The sequence below is a fragment of the Fundulus heteroclitus genome, chromosome 4 (assembly GCF_011125445.2).
Source record: "Fundulus heteroclitus isolate FHET01 chromosome 4, MU-UCD_Fhet_4.1, whole genome shotgun sequence".
NCBI classification, from domain to species: domain Eukaryota; kingdom Metazoa; phylum Chordata; class Actinopteri; order Cyprinodontiformes; family Fundulidae; genus Fundulus; species Fundulus heteroclitus.
This window is the reverse complement of record NC_046364.1, coordinates 39,695,979-39,720,273: the sequence shown is the minus strand read 5'-3', so window position 1 is coordinate 39,720,273 and position 24,295 is coordinate 39,695,979. Positions and strand designations below refer to the sequence as shown.

General features: G+C 41.9%; 1 protein-coding gene across 1 annotated transcript; it reads right to left on the bottom strand.

Moving 5' to 3' along the window:
• Positions 1–478: 478 nt before the first annotated feature.
• Positions 479–24,295, bottom strand: LOC105939017 (rho family-interacting cell polarization regulator 1). The gene is made up of 17 exons (XM_036136546.1): positions 24,163–24,295; positions 18,988–19,075; positions 18,728–18,859; positions 18,547–18,625; positions 18,396–18,419; positions 16,445–16,498; positions 14,617–14,766; positions 14,333–14,396; positions 14,207–14,250; positions 13,979–14,104; positions 10,436–10,584; positions 10,230–10,338; positions 3,324–3,899; positions 3,005–3,234; positions 1,153–1,243; positions 979–1,072; positions 479–892 (listed from the first exon to the last, which is right to left on the bottom strand). The coding sequence occupies exons 3-17, from the start codon at positions 18,817–18,819 to the stop codon at positions 843–845; spliced, it is 1,932 nt and encodes a 643-aa protein (XP_035992439.1). The 5' UTR covers positions 18,820–18,859; positions 18,988–19,075; positions 24,163–24,295; the 3' UTR covers positions 479–842.

Sequence of the window (24,295 nt, the reverse complement as noted above, 5' to 3'; positions counted from 1 at the left end):
GGTTTAAATACGGTCGCGCGCTGCAGATAGTCGTCATGTTTGGTGAACACGGGCCAGGATGAGCTCTGAACTCCTCTAACGTTGGCGTTTTTTTAACGGAACGCGTCCGTTCAGCTGCAGCACTGAGGGGGGAACCGTTGAGAGGGGAAAGAAGATTCTTGTCTGGGTGCATTCCTGCTTTAGAAAATGATTTCTGGTCTGCAGATAAACATCACATGCTCGTAGTCTTTCCTCTGACAACGAAAAAGGGCTTCAGGCGGATTTTAACTGATAGTGGTGTTTGTCTGAAAAAAAAAAAAAACCTTCTGATGCAACGTGCTTTCCAAATGCTTGTCTGTAGACTGAAAACGAACAAAAAAGAAGGTATAAAATCGTTTTAAAATCATTTCTTTTATAAAAACACCCAAATTAATGCAAAAAAGAAAAAAGAAAAAAACAGAAGGCCGCTTTGATCTGCTCCTGAAACATTATTATTTATTTATTTTTTTTGGATGCCGCATCCGCCACGTGACAGGAGAGGTGTATGAACGTGTAAACTGAAGCGCGGTCCCGCTCTGACCCAGAAAGCACGAAGCAGCGAGCGCGGGAGCCCACGGGTTCATCTTTTTTTTTCCTAATAAACGAGGCGAAACACGAGCACAAACTCCACCGCATGACGGCAGAGGTCGTTTGTCTGAGCGTTGAAGTTCGGGAACATCCTCAAGGCCTTCCGACTCTGCAGAGCGGGAGGGAGGGAGCGCCATGGCACCGGGACGTCAGAGCGGGATAAATGGATCAGCTGTGGCTCCACGGAGTCAAAAAAAAAAAAAAAGAAAAACGACGACAGCAGCAGCGGTGGCCGACTAGCTGGCCGCGGATGGACTCTCGTGCTGATCTTGTGAGGTTTCCTCGTCTGAAAGGCAAAACAGAACCCCCCCCTTTACACCGGCGCTCAGACCACCAACCGTCTCCCTCTGTTTACTAACACGCTTCTCTCACCATGAGGTCCGTCTCCATTTTCGCCGCTTCGCTCATCCTTATCGTCTGGAATTTCAACTTGGCCCAGATCCTGCACGTCCGCAACACTCGACTCCTTTAAAGACGAAAAAATATATATATTTACACGAGAAACAGTCACAGTAACGCAGGAGCGTTGACGCGGGCTCCATTTACCTGTGATTCTGAGAAACGGTCTTCATCCGAGTTCCTGAATCCTTCTGGAGCCTCCATGAGGAACTCCAGGCCGTCCGCCTCCTCTTCGTCGCTGATGAGACAAAACAACAAGCACTGATGTGACTAAAGCAAACACTGCAATGGAAAACTGTTTCCTTCACGTTTTGCTTTTTGTTAAACATACTTCAGTTAATACAAAATGTAATGTTTAAATCAGGGGTGTCAAACTCATTTTGGTTTAGGGGCCGCATTCAGCTTAATCTGATCTCAAGAGGGCCACACGAGTTAACTCATTGCAAGATTAAATAGAACTAAAAGTGGACTTGTTGATTTTTGTATTAAATTTATTTCACTTTTACACAATATATTATGAATAACCTCAGCGTTTTTAAGAAAAGTACGTGCAATTTCGACAATACTTTTACTCAGTTAAACATTTACTTGTGCATTATGCATAAGAACTGATCACAGTGATTTTACAATGTTGAAAAACATTTATTCACATTTTTTGGAACTTAAAAACACTGTCCTGCATGACAAAATACATCAAACAGATAAAAATTAAGAAATGATTTAAAATCAATTTTCCACATCTGAAGCTCAGTGCTACCATCTGCTGATTAAAACACAGCGCCCCTCGTGGACAATATAGGAACTGCAGATTTTCAATTAAACAAAGTACATGTTTTTTTTCAATAATTGTTTTATCATTCTCTTCCTTTTATGTCCCCTTTTTTTCACCTTTAGTTTTTTTCTTCTTGTTCTTCCTTTCCTCTCCTACTTTCCCATTGTAGTGTCCAAATCATTTGAGATTTTCCCCGCATGAATCATAATAAAACTATTCACATTCATAATTCAAGTGGAGCACTATGGCAAAAGCCACTTGTGAAAGTCAAATCTGATGAGCTCTTTTTGCGAGCCGGAACCGTATGTTTGACACCCCTGGTTTAAATGGTGAGTTCGTTAAAAATGGACAGAATTTACAGGCGACTTTAGAAAGAAAAAACAAGCCCAAAGGTGTTTATAATAAGTGGACTTGGCAACAGTACCGAAAAACCATTTCACGCGATGGTAACGACAAAAATTCTGGATGTTGTGTGCATTCATTTCTACTGATTTCTCTCATGTTACACACCAGCCAGGCATTCCCCATGAGTAAAATACACGTTTTCCTGTTTACACAGCAAGTCAAGACAAGTTTACACGAGACCCGAGACGTTTTCTTACCTCACAGTCTGGAACCAGCTGTCAAACTGTGGCATTTTTATAGGAAGCCTTTCACGGTTGTTGTGTAAACGAACAGTTTTAATCAGAAAACGCTGTGTGAACTGGGCTCATGTAGATGAATTAAAACTATTCTGCCAACGTTCAGAGAAACACACAGAAGTTGTCAATCTAGGTTCTCAGGTGGCCCCTTGTTTTCACACTGCTGTCCATACAGATCCTGATTATGGCTGCATGAGCCTGTGTACGTCAGGGTGACTTTTTTTATTTTTTTTCCCTTTTCTTTTTTTTCCTTTTTTTCTTTCTTTTTTTTCTCTTTTTTTCTCCTTTTTTTTCTTTTTTTCCTTTTCTTTTTTTTCTCTTTTTTTCCTTTTCTTTCCTTTTTTCCCCCTTTTTTCTCTTTTTTTCCTTTTCTTTCCTTTTTTTCCCCTTTTTTCTTTCTTTTTTTTCCATTTTTTCTTTCTTTTTTCCCCATTTTTTCCCCTTTTTTTCCCTTTTCTGTTTTTTTTTTCCTTTTCTTTTTTTTTTTGTCAGGGTGACTAAACAGCAGAGCGTAGCGTTCATAAGTTACAGGAAACATGCAGAGCAGAAATAATCAGACGGACTATTTTATCCTGCTGGTACTGACCTTCCTTCGGGGTACACATTCTCCACGTCCTCCTCTTTGTCCTCTACTTTCTCCTCGTGGATTTTATTTTGGTCCTCTTCATGTCTTCCCTCCGGTTCTTCCTTTTCATCTCCGTCCTCCTGCTGCGGCTCGTCTTCCTCCTCGTCCACGTCTGAGAAGTTGAGAAAATCGAAGCTTTCGAGGGCGGTCTCAACTTCATGAGTGAAGCTGGCAGAGTTGGGGAAAGGCGCCTGAGGAGAAACAGAGGCAGCCGGTTAACACGCCGCAGTTAAAGCCCGGGCTTCACAGACAGACCTGCTGAAGTTAGCGTTTAGCCCACCGCTGGAGCGTCCTCTGTTAGCTTGGTCTGCTGAACGGGTCGCCGTGGCTGACTCTGTGCCTCCTGGAGGTTTTCTGCAGCTTCAGCGGTGATCTCCTCACTTTCAGCTTCCGTCTGCCCCAGCGAGGACTCCTCACACGGCTCAGTCTTTACATCTGCATCCAACACGTCAAGCCTATCGGCCGACAGCGCGGAGGACTCATCGGGGCAGGAGCTGCTCAGCTCAGCCGAGGTCTCAGAGATGATGTCCTCTGACTGAACAGACGCCCTGTCGGCTGCACCACAGTCCGAGCAGGAGGCCCGCAGATGGCCGTTAGGCACCGCTTCTGGCTGGGGGAAGATGTCCACGCCTTCCGTCTCGTCCTCCTCCTGGTTGGACGAGAGCGACGGCGTGGACACGCTGTACTTGTGTGGCGCGAGGGACAGCTGGGCGGTGGGAGTAGCTTGCAGCGGGTTGGAGGCCGTCAGCCTCTGAGTGTGATGAGCCAGAGCCGGACTGGAGGAGTCGTCCGATGATTCGGAGGAGTTGGACCAAACCGTCCCGTTCTCCAGCTCCCCCTGACGCTTCAGCAGGGACTAACGGCGGAGCAGAAAACAGTCGCTGTCACTCCAACGCGCAGGTTATCAAATCATATTCAGAGAAGCTGGATTTAACTCATAACAACAATACAGTGGTGAAGAAAAAGTGAGTCAGAGACACCTTTGGTGTTCTAGATCAGTAAAACTAAAATATTGGCTAGCTGGATGGTAAAAGTTGTTTTTCTTTCTTTTTTTTAGGTTTTTACTAGCCTCGTGAGACCATCCTGATCTCGCGAGCTTTCAAGGTTTCACTGGCAGATCAGTCTGGCTACCCTCCGTTAAAGAAAATTTGGAGCCGTTCACCAAACGAACGTCCAATCAGCGTTGGCTTTGAGGCGGGTTGAGGTGTGACGCAACGAGAAGCGCGACAGTTCAGTCTAAAGAACATGGCGGCTTCAGCCGATGAAACTAGCGTTAGCGTGGCTATCGAGCAAGTTTTATCGGAATTACAGAGTATTTCTTTGCTGAGCTAACGAGCCTTTACCTGCAGCAGCAAGAGTAGCTTGGCTTGTGGTTGTGTTTTCGTGGTCGCTCTGTTACGAGCGACGACGAATCTGATTGGTTCATTTGGCCCGTCTATCACCAACATAGGCCAATCAGCTAACCAGTATTTTCGCCCCTTCCCAAAATTACTTCAACGGAAGGTTTCCAGATGGATATGCGGAGCAAATCTATCTGGCGGAGTCAGGTAAGGTTTTTACAGCACTAGTGGCTAGTTTTTCATATAGCAGGCTGACAGGAAAGGGGGTGTGAGAGAGAGGGATAGACATGCAGCAAAGGACCACAGGTGAGTCGAACCCGGGTCAGCCATGTCTCGCTAACCACTGCGCCACTGAAGCACACCCAAAAGTCTGTTTTTACATACTTATTCCGACCTGGAAAATCTTTAAATCAAAAACTTAACTCGATCCAACGTTGCCAGACTGCAGAACTGTGTATTTTTCACAGAATCGACTAAACGGTCCTTTGCTGTGTTGTCTGTGCACTGTGGACACAAACATCTCTCTTTCTTTAGTTTAGGAGCCGTTACATGCCTGAATGACTCATAGGACAATTTTAAGTGACTAATTTTTACTGAAAATAGTCAGGCTGGGAAAAAAAAGTATTTTTTTTTTTAAGAGTCTATTGATTTCCACCTCAATAAAATATCACAAGAAAGTCTGGTTCCTTCAAAACGAAGTGTATAAAAAGACTTTTGCACAATACTGGACCTTAGACATAAATATTAGCTGTGTTTGTAGCTCAAGACAAACATTGAGATTTTAAAAAGTTCTCTTAAGAATTTCCATACTTCATCAGTGCATACATGTGTGTGTTGTAAAAATAAATTAAAAAAAAGAGCTAAACATTACAGATAAAAACAGAAAATCTAGATCTGGTTTGTAAAGTGAAGCACTTAAAAGTTTCCAGCAGAGGCAGAATGCTTTCACTTCAGCTGATTATCTGACTGACGCTGGATATTTGGTACTAATCCTCACCTAATCCAACTTAAAAAGAGGCACGGATAATAAAAACTCCCCACCAAATAAGCTTCAGGTACACTAAATTTGTTTCTTTGATAAAATTAATGAGTGATTATTTTTTAAGGAGGTCCATGACTTGTAAAGGAAAAATCAGCAGAAATTTATTTAGCTTCAATTTTGTTGTGGTATTGATTTCATTGGCAAATTAATCAATTAAATGATCTATTTTCTTATGCTGTAACTAAACAAGGAAACAATGAGATGTGAGTAAAATTTATATCAGGTTCATGATTTTATGTCTCAATTATGATCTGAATGTATTTAAACAGAATAGCAACAGTTATCCCCACTGTTGCTAAAATGACATTGACTATTAGATTTCAGATTTTATATGAGATTTATTTATCATTATTTAAATACATAGTCCGTATGAAAGGTTTTAATGTTACAACCATTTGCTGTATATTATTGGGATTTTATGAAATTGACCAACACTAAGTAGTACTTAAAAGTATAAGTGATGTGATGCACGGGTTTCTAATTTTCTTTAACAAAAAAAAAAAATAAAAAGTATGGAATGCCTTTGTTTTCAGGCCCTTCAATTTAATACCACAAAATAAAGTCCAGTGCAACCAACTGCCTTCACAAATCAACAGATAAAGTAGATAGAGGACAACTGGGCGTTCTGTGAAGACCTCACTGCAAAAACTGAATTAAAAATAAGTAAAAAAAATTCTTGAAATTAGTGTATTTGTCCTTAATTTGAGCAGGTAAATAAGATGATATGCCAATGGAATGAGTATTTTTACACCTAAAATAAGATAATTAGGTAAACTACACTTGAAATAAGATGATGGAGATGAGTTGCTCCTATTTTAAGTGCAAAAATCTTATTCCATTGGCAGATCATGTAAACTTGCTGCTCAGGTTAAGGACAAAAACACTAATTTCAAGAAAACTTTACTTATTTTTAGTCATGTTTTTGCAGCTCAGAGGTTTGTTAGAGAACATTAGTGAACAAACAGCATCATAAAGGCCAAGGAGCAGCAGAAGAGGTCAGAGAACGTTCTGGAGACGCTCAAAGCAGAGCTAGAGTTATAAAACTACATCCGCAGCGTCAAACATCTCATGAAGGATATGTTTAATCCATCCACTGCAACCCGACCGAGACATGGCCGTCCACCTTTGCAAAGTTCGTCAGATACTGCAAATAGGAACCCACCCGACATCCAGCTGGCAAACATGTGGAAGAAGGTGCTCTGATCAAGTGAGACCATAATTAAACCTGTTTGGCTGAGAAACCACAGCTGTGTGTGGTGGAAAACTAGACATTCCCTTCAACATGCAGTCCTCAAAGACAGACAAGGTGGCGGCAGCACCGTGCTGTGGGGATGCTTCTCTTCAGGAGGAACATGGAAGCTGCTTAGAGTTGATGGGCAGATGGATGGAACAAAAATCCAGGAAAATCCTGGAAGGCTGCACCTTCCAGCAGGACAATGTAGCCAGAGCTGCCATCCAAGGATGTGGGTGAAAAAGTGGCCTAGTCAAAGTCTAGACCTAACTCCAACTGAGAATTTGATGCAAGACCTGACAGATGCTCTCCATCTAACCTGAATATAAAGAATGGACAAATAATTTACTAAAAAAAATAAATCACAACACGCTTTAAAGAATTTATTTTAACATATTTTAAAAATCATTTAACATTTTCCTTCTACGTCACAATTTTGTGCTACTTTGCGTCGGTCCATCACATAAAATCCCAGTAAAATAAACCAACGGCTGCAATGTAACAAAATGTAAAAATGTTAAAAGGAGTATAAATAAATACTTTCTGGTTTTTTTTTTTTACCATTCTGCTCATATTAGCGGGTGAATTAGCTGGGCTATCTGCTCAGGTAGCCAGTCTAAGGTTGGAGCTAGCCAGCTGTAGTTTTAAAACAGTATTACCTTAAAAAGAGTGATGGGAAGGCTCTTATTTCTGCATTTTAAGACCAAGGATGTTTCTAAACACTCGTTTTTATAACCTCTCTCCTGACAACCAGTTTCAACAGAAATGCAACCTTTTCAGGAATTGACTGGAAACAGACACGATCACATCACATTTTAAAAGACTACAAACTAAGCTACAGCTACGGCCCAACACACCGGCTCTGACGGCGTAACGTCGGACTTCGCTCGCCTGAATTCCCACCGCAGGGACCCCGCGACACCTGGACAGAGCCTCCACCGGAGAGCGGCTGTGGCGCGGCCCGCAATGAGGCACGCTCTTCATCGGGGGGGGGAGGAAGAGGAGGGACACATTGGAGCACTACTCCACCACTATCAAACAGCTACAAGGGCCACAGCCGCGCTCAGACACACTGCCGCCGCCGCCACACAGGCCGTCATTCACTCTCCTGGCGCCGGGGATCCCACATCCACACGGACCTCTGTGAAAACCCTCGCACGCTTCAGAGCTACGGCTACACACAAAACAACTGGGGAGCAGCTGAAACAGAGCAAGCCGGTGACATGACAGCGATGAGCAGCCAATCTGTGACATGAATCGTGTATTTACAGACAGCGGCGTGCAAAAGTAATCACACCCCTTGGACGGTTCCTCTGCTTCTGTCTTCAAAAGATGTGATTAAGACGTATTTTATTGGGTTATTATGCGATAGGCCAACACAAATTGTGAATTTAGAGAAAAACTATGCAATATTTTCTAAGTTTGTCTCCACCAACATGGCACACTTAGAGAATAACATTTCTCAGTTGAATCTCAGTCAATTTATAAGTCGAGAGACTGAACGGATATGTTTAGGATTTGCTCCAGATTCTAAGGTCTGCACTTTGACTAGTCCATTGCAACACACGAATATGAGTCGATCTAAACCACTGAAATGTAGTTCCAGCAGGTTTTCTTTCAGGTTTGCCTTGCGTTTAGCTCCATCCACCTTCCTGCGTGCCCTGACCAGCTTTCCTGTCAGTGCTGAAGACAAGCGTCCCCACAGCATGACGCTGCCTTCACCGTGCTTCAATGAGGGGACGATGTATTCAAGATGTGTAGTGTTCATTTTTATCCTCGTGTAGTTTTGCATAATGGCCAAAAAAAGGTAAATGACGGTCCCGTCTGACCACAGCATGTTCTACGCGGTTTGCAGTGCCCAGCATGTGGCTTTTTATGAATCACAAACGCAACTTAATTTGGTTTTATTTCTTTTTTCCTTCTTGCCACCAGCTCACCAAGACCACTTTGAGATCTGTGAGACGTTCAACGCTTGGGATACTGTTTTATCACCAAACCCCGCTTTAAACTTCCCTCAACTTTCTCCCCGACATGTCTGCTGTGTTCCTTGTTCCTCACAATGCTGTTTATTCACTGATGTTCTCTAACAAACTGATGGAAACTATTCTTTTAAACCAATTATTTATTCTCCTTTTACACTGCCTTTTGTTCTTTTACATAAAATCCCAATAAAATACAATGAATTGTCTGGTTGTAATGTAACAAACAGCTTAAAGGGACATATGATGTCTTTTAATGGCTTCCGTTTCACGTAAAACTCATTCAGTTGTGGTTTATATAAAGTGGAGTACTGCAATGTTAGGGCTCTTCTTTTCTCTCCTGTTCTGAGGTCTGTCTGAGAGCAACTCGTTGTGGCGCCGTCTCTTTAAATGCAAATCAGACATTCCACTTTACCCCGATTAGCCATTTTTTGTAGTATGCTGGGGGACGGCGTAGCTAACAGTTTGACTTATCAACTTGCAGCTTCTGTATCAATCAGCATGGGCTACAAAATTGCGGTGAACAAAAAAAAAACTAAAAAAATGGTGGATTCTAAAATTGGGTAAGCTGGAAGTCCATGACCTTGTTTAGCAGCTCTATGTCAAATACTGTAATCTAATTGTACAAAACATGTAATAGAGATTAGACAAAACTGAATGGATTGTATAAGAGTATCTATGCAGCACCTAACTACATACTTTTAAGTCTAATCTTAAAACTTTCTTTTTGACAAAGCTTATAGTTAGAGTGGCTCATGTTACTCTGAGCTATCTCTATAGTTATGCTGCTATAGGCTTAGGCTGCTGGAGGACATCAGGGCCTATTTTTCTCACTCTACTGATTTATACTGTTCTCCAATTATACATTGCTTGTTGTCATTTCAGCTTTTAACTTTTTGCTCTCTCTCTCTTTTTCTTCATAGTAGGTACACCTGGTCTGGCGTTCTGTTAACTGTGACATCATTCAGAGAAGACAGATCACCCGCTATTACCATCTAATGTAGAACAGATTACTGGATCAATGTGTGCTTCTGTGCTTTTTTGTCTCTCTTGTTGTGTCTCTGCTCTGTCTTCTGTAACCTCCAGTCAGTCGAGGCAGATGACCGTTCATACAGAGCCCGGTTCTACTGGAGGTTTTTCCTTCCTGTTAATGGGGAGTTCTTCTTTCCACTGTCGCTTCATGCTTGCTCAGTATGAGGGATTGCTGCAAAGCCATGTACAATGCAGACAACTCTCCATGTGGCTCTACGGTTCCCCAGGAGTGAATGCTGCTTGTCGGGACTTTGAAGTAATCAACTGGTTCCCTTATATAGGACATTTTTTGACCAATCTGTATAATCTGATCGAATTTGACTTTGTAAAGTGCCTTGAGATTACATGTTTTATGAATTGGCGCTATATAAATAAAATTTAATTAAATTGAACTACATTTAAAGTTGCACAACAAAACGGGCTAGAAAAGTGGATTTTGATATGTCCCCTTTAAAAGAACTAAATGGAGTGAACACTTTTCTGAGTCACTGTATATAAAGAATGTAAAAATCTGGTTGTCTGTTGGAAGCAGAAAATCAAAATGAAGTTCAAAAGGACTCACATAAAAGACCTGCTCTCGCATAGACGGCGTGTCAGGAGGGCTCTGATTGGACAGCAGTCGTTTGGAAACCGTGCTGGACGAGGACGTCTGGTCATCCCTATCAAACGGACTGAGAATAAAAAAAAAAAAACAACGTAGAGAGTCAGACTCTACATTAAAAGCAGCCGCGCTAAATGGACAGGTGATGCTGCAGGTGTATGTATGACCTCCAGGTGACCTCCAGGTTCAGCTTCACCGTCCCCAGGTCGTTGATGTCCACGGCGAGCGTCTGCGGCAGCGGGCAGAACAAATCTAGCATCTCGCAGGAGACGCTGCCCACCACCACATGATTGGCCAGGCTCTTCAGCTCCGTCACCTTGACAACCACAAAAACGAGCAAACGTGTGAGGCGCAGAAACCATTCGGCATGACAGACAATTATATAAATGCGGGCTGATTTTTCCTGTAATGTCTCACTGCTACAGATTATTTAGTACCCTGAAACCTGGGAGGACGGTCTGCTGCTCCAGTGTCGTCATTAAAAGGTCTTATGTGATGGACCTGTTTAACATTTCGACTATGATGTCTCGTCTATCCTTCAACATTCCTGTAAATTACCTGGAGTCATTTTATTTCAGGGTGTGCAACCTCTAAAAAAACAGGCATATTTGCTTTGACTGGGCATTTATTCGCCACTTTCATGAAACTTATGCACAATTTCAATAAGCGTGACCTGTTCCCTGTTACGTCTTCATTCCAGTTCGATGGTTATGGGTTATTCCAGCAGGTATTTTCTGATGAAATCAACTTCCCTTTTCCCACGCTGTCAAAGCACTTCCCGCCATGTCCTCTTCTTTCACTTTGCTTCTCTCTGGAGTCGTTCTACCTGAACTATTTCAAGAGTTTCTGTTTGATCTCTCAGTATTAAACCATAAATCAATAGGCCATATCATGATGATTTATAACCAGTCGGCAGCAAAAGCTTCAAGAGGAATAAAGAGATACTTTTCTTTACAAATTAAATGGCTTGTACAATATAGCACTTTATTAAGTCCAACGACCACAAAGCACTTTACACTAGCCAGTCATTCGCCCTTTCACACAAACATTAAATAAACACAGTTAAAAATAAAAACAGCCTTTTTGATGTTTTCGAGGCGAGATAAAATCTGATTATATTTAGAGAGAGAAAGACGTACGGCGTAGAGAAAAAGGCGAGTAAATATTTTTCAGTTCTGGTTTAATACATTGATGACATAAAAAAAACAAACAAACAAATAAACGCAGCTGTTCATGTTTGAACCTGTTGGAACATGAGGCAGAAGGAGTCGGCCTCGCTCCAGTGACTTCCTGTTTGTTACAGGATCAGTTTAATTGTTGGTTTCTAAGGTTCTGTATGGAGGATCTGGAACGGCATTGTACTCCAGTGAAAATAAACTTCATGCTTTAGATGTGCCAACATGTTTCATCAGCCCTTGGCTGATTTTTTATTTTTATTTTTTTTAGTGACTGCACTACAAAAAGAGAATGAAAAACAAGTAAAATTGTCTTGAAATGATTGTATTTGCCCTTGATTTGAGCAGGTAAATAAGATTATTTGCCAATGGAATGAGTATTTTTACCCCTAAAATAAGATTATTAGATATATTGCACTTGAAATGAGATGGAGATTAGTTGTTCCAGTTCTAAGTGCAAAAATCTTATTCCATTGGCAAATAGTCTTATTTACCTGCTCAAATCAAGAAAAAATACTTTAATTTCTTATTTTTAGTTCTATTTTTGCAGTGTAATGGACATAGAACCCTGAGACCTTGATTTAGTTTGAATGTTATTCTACTTCTTTTGACAGGGTTTAATAACTCATTGGCCTCATTACAAGAGATCTGCTATGTTTGATGGAATGTTATGATAAAGCTAATAGTTTGCTGGAATCCTTAAGTTTAAATCATGTTTTATGGATGAATAAACATGTCTACAAAATAGCAAGAAATAAAACAGAGTGATGATCACTAGGTCATAAAATAAAGGTAAAAACAAGCCCTGAATAAAGTGAAAAGGAAATAAATATATCCACGTCATTATTTACTTATTACTGGAGAAGCTATGTTTACTCTAATTGCTTCTGCAATAATAATGAACTATAACGGGATGTACCTCGTTTACACTAAGACTATTAGTAGTAAAACAACATCATATTTCTGCTGAAGTGTCCCTACATGCAGTGGGGGAAAAAATTCATTATAAAAATCAATAAAATAAGATGAGGTGGAGGTGCGCCTATGTTTTTATTGCTGAAAATGTATAGATCATGCAACTCTGGTTACTTAAGGGTTACTTAAGCTTAAAATTTTTCCAGACCTTTGGCAGATTTAGCTTTAAAATAATTTTTCATCAACAAACAAGTTTGTTTTTGACAGGAAACGAGACGGGCATCTCTCAAAAGTTAATAAAATAACGTAAACCCTAACGATATTTTCTTTCTACTGGTATTTTGAGGATTTATATTTGAAGTTTAACTAACCCTGATGTAAAAGCATAACCCCACTCCCAGACAAACTGAAAAATGCCACCAAAGTGGGCGGAGCCGAGACAGCGCTGTGGTCAGGATGAGGGAAAGCAACATGAAACATGGAGTGACTAGGGAGACACAGGTAGATTCAGCACAGATCTGCCCACGAGCTGTTTTAGTTCACGATGAACTAAAACAGCTACACCCTCACTAAATTTCAAATTACTTTTAAAATGTAACTTTTACAGGACATTGGAGGCATTATTTGAGAAGAATATTCTATCCCTCTGTACCCAGGCAGCAGCATTTCAGAAAAAGCAGTGTGAGTCGGGAAGCCAGTGTTGCCAGCTCTTGTGAGAGAAACAAGCAACCAGCTGTATGAAAACAAACAAGTCCAAAACCAGCCCAGCAACCCACCACACCGTAGTACAGAGGCTACCAGTAAACAGTGTAAATGAAGAAGGTCATGGTAGCGCAGGACTGAGCGTTTGCAGAGGTTCCTTTCCCCCTCTGTTTTCAGACTCTTTTTTTAACATACAATATTGCACTTTATCAGGTCCTGAGGACCCCGAACCACTTTACACTACAGTCACTCATGCAGGCAAAGCGGGTGAAGCGTCTTGCCCAAGGACACAATAACAGAGACAGTTGGAGCAGGGGTGTTAAAATATATTACACATGGATCCATTACACACAAAATGTGATTTTGATGATTATGGGGTACAGGTAAAGCCATCATTTTACACTCTATGTGATGAATCTCTACACTTTCTGAGGTCCACTTTCTGAAATGAGTGACAAGAAATAATGACATTTTTCCCTTTATTCTAGTTTTTGGAGCTGTACCTGTACATTTTTATTCCCATGCAGGCAAAGGTTATTCAGCTATGCATTTCTTGTATTTTTCATTAAGTTGAATCCAAATTAACAATTTTTAACTTTCAGTTTAAAACTTGAATTTGACATGTGGCCCATATGGCACTTGGTTTGGTTCAAAGTGGATGAAAGTATTGTTAACTTTACTAAGGCCTTCACTGACAACTATATCCTGCCTTACTATAAAAAAAAAAAAGCTGACACCAGCAAGTCTCCTTCCTGGATTGGGTGGTTTATTGTTCTGTCCCCATTTCGGAGAGTTATTTTCTGCTTAAAAAAAAGAGAAATGTACCAAATATTGACTTTACTATAAAAAAAATGTGTAACGTGTAATAGTTTGTGCAATTACCTTGATTTTTTTTAATTATTATTATTAATGAATTACCTTGATTGACAGAAGTTCTGTTACGAGAGGCTGGAAAGTGAAGTCCTCGCTGTCCCATATCTGCTTGTTGCTGACCTCCACGCGGCCTCTTAGCCTCCAGCGCTGCCGCCCATACCGCATCAGGACCTACCAGGGCCAAATATAAACAAGCAGATAATGCTACCGCAAGCAAAACCAGGGAGGGGGGCGGGGGGGTTGACCGTTTCCGCTCGTGACGGCGCAGCTTACCTCATACTGGTCACCAGCACAGAGCCGAGCAAAGCCAGCGAGGCCTGAGACAGCAGAGGACCAACAGAGAAATGAGAACTGGACCGGGAGCAGGAAGTCACAAAGTAAGTGCGAAGAGTGACTCACCCTTCATCTTGACATGAAATTCTCCCATCTGGCTTTCTATTTCGTTCTCGAGGGAGCACATGTGCTGCACAGACAAGAGGACGCAGACTCAAACTCCCTGGCATCGAAACAATTAGTTGCTACAGTAACCGATTAATAATTAAAACAACGATCTTTCTTTAAACTCTCTTTGCTTCTTTCTGCTGAACAAGTTTAGGATCTGTAAAAATGAATCAATGCTGACGACTTTCATCCTCAGCCGAGTCTGTCAGACGTTCAGCAGAGCTGTAAGATCACACACTTGCCTCTGTGTATTCCCTGTAGCCCTTATTGGCTTCACTCAGGCTCTCTCGGGCCTCCTTGCTCCCCGTGGCCAAGTTAAAGGCTGCCACCATCTTACTCGCTCCGTCACGCAGTCGTCGCTGTATACAGTACGCCTCATACAGCTCCTCCACCTGGGAATGTCAGAAAGATTTCAGCACACTTTTCTGGCTACTAATAAAACAATAAAATCAGAAGCTAATTTTTTTGTATCGCTAGATTTTTTTTTTTTTTTAATGGATTCCATGGTATAAAGTGAACTCAGGCAGGAAAGAACAAAAACAAACAAACACTCCAGCTTTCAATTAGAGCCATTAATTGATAAAAAAAAAAAACAGCATCTGCTTTTCAGCTCTGTATTAACTCATCTCTTTATCGGCTAAATGCTTCATTAGGTCCTCAGAACACAGAGATTGCATTTAGTGCAAAGTGAGGTTTTAAAGAAGGCTACATGCACACTGCTGATACATCTATTTAAAAACACTTTGGCCATAAAATATAGTAGCTTTTCATTGCAGGAGCATAATCGTACACTGGAAAACTTTCTACAGCTTTGGACAGGTTATTTTTATGCCTTTAATGTCACTCTGTGCTTAAGATTAGCTTAGGTACCCATTTGGTCTTTATTTGCCACACTTTCCATTCCTTCAAACTGTTTATGGTTTGGACTGCAGATACAAGCACATGTAGGCCAGTAACTAATTTTTGTAAGCATCCTGTGCGGCCAACACGTCTATCTTACTTGTTTAGCCTGTTCTCTTGTCTTTCCCATTTTAAAGGGTGGATAAGAAGAGAGGGCAAAGAAAATTATTAAATCAAACCCTTGCTCTGAATTATATTTATACCCTAAAAGAAACTATAAGTCTTAGAAAGCAAAATTTAATTGATCAAAAGACTGAAATAAATGGGAAAAAATGACCATACGTGGTTTTGCAACAATAACAGCAATAATAAAAGGATATTTCTGCCTCCTCAACCAATAAATCTACTCAACTACAACGAGAAGTGCAATATTTTAATGCCACAACAAAAAAATAAATTTATTTTCAGGTTTCTTCGACATATAATTTTGGCTGCAAGCATATCTGCCGCCCGCCGCAATGAAAATTAGGAATTTAAAGCGTGAACATTAAAAATGTCGGCCAATAATAGTACAAAATATGAGCCGAAAGGTGATAAAATTCTCCACAGAACCGTTGTTAGCGAATCTGTTTGTCTTTGCAGGCATTACATTTTGTATGACCTGGTGATTTGCTGTTATTACGCCTATTAAAAAATGCTCTTGTGTATCTATTAAGCAAGAAGTTATGATACTTACTCATGATACACAGAGCAAGACAACAAGTACACAGGCTTTCAGCTCTGAGGTTTAGGGTATAAACAAATACAGCTGCTTCTGTTTTAGCATGACCCATAAAGCGTGATCATTTAACGTGTGTTGGTCTCGCTCCAGATACTTCCAATTGATTGATTCCAATTGATTCCAATTTGAAGGTTTTAACGGTTTTAACATCTCTACAAAGATTTTCAAGTAGAGAATCAAACTGTAGCTAAAAATATAAAAGTTGGCAAAAACAGATTAGATCAAAATTACGTTAGTGATGAAAATGAAGACTTCAAAGTCTGAACATTTGACTATGTTGGCTAATAAATCTATAACAATGAGCTGAAAAGTCACACATTTCTCCACAGAAGACAAACAGCAAACCTGGTTAGTAAATCTGTGCATTTCTGCAAGTATCACTTTTTATTACCAGTTTTCTTTGCACAATTTCTCAAATCTAAGAGGTTTAATCACATCTACACACAAACCTTGCTGAGGTGGAACTCCAGGCGACGCATGAACCTCTCGATGGCTTTTACTTGCTGTAACATAAGAAAATATATCAGTTCTCTACGTCTAGTAGAGAGGACAGAGGTTTTAATGGCTTGTATGGACCAAATAAAACCCTCATGTGATGCTTTTTGTTATACTTATGATCAGAAAAGACCTATTAGAAATTCAACTCTCATTTAAAGAGTGCTGGGGCCAAACAAACAGCAGGCTATACATAAAAATCTAAAACATTATAAAAACCATAAAAAGCCAAATGAAATCAATGCCGATTTACAAACAATCTGAGCATTTCTACAGTTTAAAGTTTGTTTTAGTGCATTTATCTCAACAAGTTCCTTCAAATCCAGCTGATTTTGGAGCCATTTCCACAAGCGAGGTGCATAATATCTAAATGCCCCCTCAACACAGTACAACATACATGAGATTGCCAAAAATATATATATGCATACCCATCCAAATCCACTGAATTCAGATGATGGTGTATGAAACCCAGCGTGTCGGCATGCAGACCGTATTAATATAACATATAACCTATAAATATTTGTGAAAGAACTGCTCGCTCTCAGGAGCAGTACCATGATGGGGTGCCACCTGTGCAATAAACCCAGTCAGACGTTCCCCAGCTTATAACCGCAGAGCTGCTTCATGAAATGCTTTTCTATGGCCAAGCCGCTGCATCCAAGCCTTACGATGTGAGACGTTTGATGCAGCGGTGAGAAGCGTCCTACCACGGGAATCCAGAGAGGTGGAGGTGAGTCTGGAGGTTTTCCTCCCTGTTAAAGGGGAGTTTTCCTCTCCACTGTCGCTACATGCATGCTCAGTAGGAGGGATTGCTGCAAAGCTGACGATAGTGCAGGCGACTGTCCACTGTGGCGACACGACACTTTCAGGAGGAGTGAATGCTTTGGGTCTACAGCTCGATTCAATCTGCTAGGTTTCCTTAGATAGGAAACGTTTGAGCTAAAGTGCCCTGAGGTGATATCTTTTGTAAATTGGTGCTATATAAATAAACCGATTTGATTTGTCAGCAGTGACAAATCGTGCCTCTCTGTCTGATGAATCTGGGTTCGACATTTGCCAGAACAGCGACTCTGCATCGCGTCAAGTTTGGTGCACTGCAAAAACAGAACTAAAAATAAGTTAACTTTTCTTGAAATTTGTGTTTTTGTCCTTGATTTGAGCAGGTAAGTAAGATCATCTGCCAATGGAAAGAGTAATTTTACCCCTAAAATAAGATAATTAGATATCCTGCACTTAAAATATGTTGCTGGAGATGAGTTGCTCCTATTTTAAGTGCAAAAATCTTATTCCATTGGCAGATTATCTTATTTACCTGCTCAAATAAGGTACAAATACACTAATTTCAAGAAAAAAATACTTATTTTTAGTTGCGTTTTTGCAGTGTAAATGGACCGAACTCATTTAGCGCTTTTCCAGTCATACTGAGAGCTCAAAGCTCTTTTACACTACAGCCACATTCGCCCAATCGCACTCAGTAACGCGCACACATACGCAGATTGGGGTTAGGTGCCTTTCCTAGGGGCACATCGACATGTGACAGGGAATTGGACCCACAACTGTCAGATTGCAAGACTACTCTACCCATTGAGCCACAGTCGCGACTTAGAAAGGACTTTGGTTTGAGTTCTCCCATTGAACCCGGACAGACCTCCTTTATGGTGAATAGGAGCAGAAGAGGCAGCGAAGCCTTCACGTCTCACATCACTGTCTGACCTCACTAATGCTCTTGCGGAACAACGGTAAAATGTAAACCTCGTGGGGAGCCTTCCCAGAGGAGTCTAAGCTGTTACAGATGCAAACACAGACCACTGAATACCTCTGACAACACGGCGGACATCTGGTTCAGCTTCAAGTGTTCAGGCAATGCCTCAGATACGCATAAAAACAGATTTGAGTGAAACTCACCTTGTCACACTCATACAGAGACCCCTGCAAAGAGATAGAGCATAAAAAAAACAGTTAAAACATGAAGCGCCCGGCATGATTAACGGCGATAATCCACTCTGATACTGAATAAAACAGAAACTGGAGCTGGTTTGACTGCGGCGACTCTCACCAGACGACTGTTCTTCTTGTTTTCTCTGATCTGCTGACCCAGGCTGTCCAGCTCCAGCTGGTGGACCTGCAGGTATGACCTGACATGGAGGGGGGGGGGCGAAAAGCAGAACATAACAAATCTAGCGCCGGAGGACGTCCCATCGGGGAGCTTTCCACTGGAATCAGCGTCCGGTACTCACTGTAAGCCTTTGCGTAGGGCGGCGTAAACTTCATCCAGCCGCTCGGGCTGGGGGGTTTTGGCGGGGGGCAGCTTGGTGGAGCCTGTGAACATCCTGCTTCCTTACAAGGCACGTTTTCTTTTTCGGATCAAACTGGGCCGGTAGGGGCGGAGGAAAAGGAAGAGGGAGCATTATCTTCTCTGACAGAGGGGTGTAGGGTTTATTCCAGCCGAAAGCACCGGGGCGACGGAGACACGGGGCAGAAAGAACGCGCCACTCACCTGCTGAGAGGAGAAATGCTATCGCTGCACGCTCGGGGGGGGGAGTTGAGCGTAAGCTTTGCAGCTCTAACAAGCCCAAGTACATGTCCTGTAATCACACAAGAAAGGGCCGCATTAACGGGAAAAGCACGTCTGTCTAGGGCTGAACAATTAATCGCATTTTCAATATAATCGCGATTTAAAAAAACGCAATTTCCAAATCGCAGAGTCTGCAATTTTTGGCTATGTAACAATTAGGGAATTAGACACGTCCATTAGGTGTCAGTAAAATGTTTAAAGTGGGTTTGCCTCCACATGGAAGGGAAGACAGTTGCAGCAGTGAGATAATCTAATTTTATTTATTTTTATTTATTTATATAATCATACATAGCATTAAGTTCTGGTCAATCAGTTTAATACATAGACTTGCTATTTGGTTGCACTTTATGTTCAACAAGGATTGATGTCCAATTAAATTAAAAGCTGTTCTCTTGAATAATATTCTGATTAATAGAAACATTAAAAAATCTTGTTTTAAATAGTCCTTGTTTACAAACATCTTTATTTAGAAGCCATTTTTGTTGCTTGTGGTTAATGCAGAGAAAAGTCAAAATTGCAATTTTGGTTGAAATATATCGTAGGCAGAACACAATCATTACTGCACCGAGTTTAGATGCTGTGGGTCTTTTAGCAACTAATCCACACAGCGAGGAAACAAGTTGATTTATTGTTTGTATATGTTTAAAAAGACATGATAAATTAAAGTGGAAAAAAAAAAAAAAAAAAAAAAAAAATCGCATTAAATCGCAATATTAAGAAAAAAAAAATTCGCAATTAGATTATTTTCCAAAATCGTTCAGCCCTGCGTCTGTCCGTATCCAACATGTTTATTCTGAGACTTTTTTTTTTTTTTTTGCAGATTCTGCTAATTACAAGGGTGGAAAAACGGAGGACGTGTGCAGGGTTTCACTTCCTCAGTCTGCCCAGGCCGCTTTGTTCAAACGTGTTGAGATGGCGAGCGGCGTGTCACTAGCAACCACAGAGGCCACAGCTGACAGCAGCAGGGGGGGGGGAGCACGGTCTGCTTATGCTTCTCTTCCCCTTCCTTTCCCCCGGCCCCCACCGCGTCCAGCGCCGGAAGCCTCATGGCCGACGCCGCACAGGAAATCCTCCGCCGGAGAGAGTTTGGCCTCAGAAGAAGACGGCCGTCCCTCCGCAGAGCTCAGGCCTCCAGCTCGGCAAAAGAGCAGGCGTCATGGAGGGAGGGGGGGGGAACTACAACAGGAGAACTAATAATCTACTCGCAACAGAGATTAGAGACTTAAAGCACGGCAAATCTGTCCAGCAGGAGCCGGGGAACGGGACGCGGAAAGCGTGGCATCTGCTCGGCATTGTCGGGGAAAAGTGTCACGGCTGCAACAGATGGATGGAGGTCGCTCCACCTTAGTCGCAGTGGAGAGACACGACTTTATGCTTTTTACCCGATCAAAGCATCATTAAGCTTAGTCGGCCTACTTTCTCAAGCTCAGACCGTGGACATGCCGACTCTCTATAACCAGCGACCTGAGCTTCATCCCTGGAGGGACAGGTTGATCAATAACAGCGTCCCAGATTTAATCGTCCCCTCACAGACAAACTCTGCCGTGGAACCACCAACACGCCACTGTACGTCCAGCCCTCCACGTCTAAACAGCTTAGAGCCACACCATGTGCGGCTCTTATATTAATAATGATCAGAGCTAATCGCTGCATTCGCTCCCCGTTAGATGTGCGTTTATCCCTCTCTTCACACCGAGGTCATTAGCTGGATTAATCCTCTCTCTCTCTCTCTCTCTCTCTCTCTACGGAGCAGCACACACAAAGAGGACACTGTTCACAAACACCTCACAAGACTGGAGAACTTTTTTTTTTTTTTTTTTTTAAACAGAAAAGCTTTTTAATAATCAGCGAAGGATCAAGCCAGAGTTTAGACAGCAGCTTCAGCGGGAAGAAACGCCGGGTTTTGTTTCTTCTCCACGCCTTCGTGAACAGATGACGCGCGTCAACATCACAAACCTTCCTCGTCTGATCTGTATCTGAACAATTTTGGAGAATAATCTAATTGCGATTTTTTTTTAATCTTAATATTGTAATTTATTGCGATTATTTTCTTTCTGTTTTAATTTATCGTGTTTTTTTTAAACATATACAAACAACAAATCAATCTGTTTCATCGCTGTGCAGATCAGGTGCTAAAAGAGCCGCTGCGTCTCGACTCGGAGCAGAAATGATTGCGTTCTGTCTTTCAACCAAAATATATTGCATATGTGGTTAATTTCTCTGCATTAACCACAAGTAACAAAAACCGCCTCTAGATAAAGATGTTTGTAAACAAGGACAATTTAAAACAAGAACTTTTTTAATGTTTTTATTAATCAGAATATTATTCAAGAGAACAGCTTTTAATTGATTTGGACATCAATCCTTGTTGAACATAAAGTGCAGCCAACAAAAAAGTCTATGTATTAAACTGATTGACCAGAACTTAATGCTATGTATGATTATATAAACTCTAAAACAAGTAATAAAATTAGATTATTTCACTGCTGCAACTGTCTTCTCTTCTATGTGGAGGCAAACCAACTTTAAACATTTTACTGACACCTAAAGGACGCGACTGATTCACTAATTGTTACATAGCCAAAAATTGCAGACCTCTGCCATTTGGAAATTGCATTTTTTTTTTTTAAATTGCGATTATATTGTGATTGCAATATAATTGTGCAGCCCTGTTCTGATGGTTCACGGTTTCATTCATGTTTGAAAATAAAAAGTTTTTCAGAGTACAGAGTTTTATATTCTTCTGTGCCAGAATGGCTCAAGCTCAGTCGGCTTGGACCGATAGCGTTTTATCAGTTTTTAAAGTCTTGCCTCAGATTCTCATAAATTAAATTTAGCTATGAACTTCGACTGGTCCATATGTTTTGATCTACACCCCTCCATTGCATCGCTGCTTGGTATTTAGGGTCGTTGAGCTGCTAAGCCTGTGAACCTCCATCCCAGTCTCAACACTTGGAGCCTCAAACAGGTTTTTTTTTTTTTTTCTTCATATCAGAAGGAAAGCCTCCCCTTACCATGAGGCTGCTGTCGTGTTAAGAATTAAAAAAAAAAGGTTAAAAAAATAAAACAGCTGGACTTCTGTTCTGAAGCAGAAGACGTTTTGCTTCCCATCCAGGAAGCTTTTTCAATTGTTTTTCCTCAGCTTCAGAATAGAAGTCCTTTCTATTACGTATAGAATAGAAGTTGTTTCATTTTTTTAACCTTTTTTTTGGATTGATCGTAATCTGGATGAGTGAGAATCTCCAGCAGCTTGTTGTGCTAAGCCTGACGTACAGCGTTCAGGTTTTCTGCCACACACAGCATTGTGTGAGTTTGATCTGATCTGACCAGAGCGGCTTCTGCCACACGTGCGCCGCTTTGCCCCGCAGTTAAAAAAAACAAAACAACGAGCGGTATTTCTGACGTCCGTCTCCGTTCTGATCAAAGATCATCGTTCGATAACCTAACCCTGCCTTAAACTTCTCCAGGACTTCATAATGCTGTTTGGTCACTGCTGTTCTCCCAAAAAAAAAAAAAAAAACCTTCACAGTGTAGCTGCATTCATACTGAGATCTAATTAAACACAGATGGACTTCTGAAGGCAAACACTGACTTTTGTTTAGGCTCATCCTTTCCTTCTTTCTCGCAATTACGCGCAAGACCGTGTTGGTCTAATATATAAAACGGGTTTAAACTGTTTAAGATGCATTTTAATGTAAATGTGTGCATTTAATCAGGGCTTGAACTCTCGTTTTTAGTCCATATATTTCCTGTAGCAGGGGTTGCTGCTGCTTGGACAGGTTTTCCCTCCATCCCAGGACAACCATGCACACACACTCACACCTAAAGGCATTTTAGAGCAACCCGTTAACCTGACAGTCATGTTTTGGGGCCGTGGGAGGCATGGGCGGTTCTAGACGGGGGCCAGCAGGGGCCCAGTGCCCCCCGCAGAACTGGTCCTGTTATGGCCCCTGTACTGAACACATAATACTGAATCAGTTTCCTACGATGATATGTGCTGGAACGGAAACCGTAACTGGTCGGTCCCATTTCATTTTTTTTTTACTCTTTACATTTTTACTTTCATAATGATTTTAAAATGAAAGCGTTTCACTTTTAGCTTCAGCGGCATTGCGACAGGATCGCGTTTTTCAGGGTTGTGCAACCTGCAGTTTGGCTCTGTAGCTCGCTTAATATATCAAACGATTAAATTCTGCCCATTTATTTCTGATTTAATTCTTGTTTTTGTTTTTTTGTTTTTCTTCCAGTGCCCCCATGAAAAAAAACAACAACAAAACATCGGCCTCACCCTGGCAAATTTGGTCTATAACCACCACAGGTGGGAGGAACCCAGGGTACCCGGTGAGAGCCCATCCACGCACAAGGAGAACATGCAAACTCCACCGCAGGCCAGGATTTGAACCCAGGACCTGTTAACAATGTCTTTCTATAATAAAAACATTATTTCAACTTTCTAGTCAGTAATTTACTTGTGACGGAGTTTGTTTTTTCCTTCTTCTTTTTTTTTTTTTTGGTAACTTTTAAGGGCGGATACATGCAGCCATGTCTGCTCCAGAGCAGCAGTCATCCTGACTTTTGGAGGAAGAGGAGGAGGAGGAGGAGGAGGTGGAGAGGAAGGGGAAGTGGTGTTACAACAAAATGCAGCCACCTCTTCCAGATTACTGGATTAGCTTTACCCGGCGGCAGCAGCAGGCCAGTCGGGCGGATAAACGCACACCCTGACCACAGGCAGACCCCCCCACCCGCACTAACACACAGGGATGGAGCTCAAAGTTGTGAGCCTCCCTCTTCACACGCTTCCTATTCCCTTCATATCCCACCGCACAGCCAGCCGGAGGGGCTCATCACAGGCCACAAAAAGCCCCCCCTCTCCCACCGACGTCCTCACAAGGAGCCCCGCCGGCTCTGAACACTGAACACAGGGAAGGGAGGGGATAAGACAGGCTAACGGAGCCCGCAGCCAGGCTGGTGTTATGTGGGGAAAACATCACAGCGAGGCAACTTCTTCACGGCCGACGGACAAGACTCCTGTCCGGAGAAAAAGCGCCAGGGCTCCTGCAGTGACCTTGGTGGTCCGGTGAGCGAGCAGCGTCCTACCTCTGCGGTGATGTCCGACGGCCCGGAGGGTCCACCCGGAGTCCCATTCTCCGCGAGATGCTGCTCCCACTTCGCGGAGGTTTACAGTTATTCTGGGCGCTGCCCTTCTCCCTGATTTCGCAGTTTTTTGTGT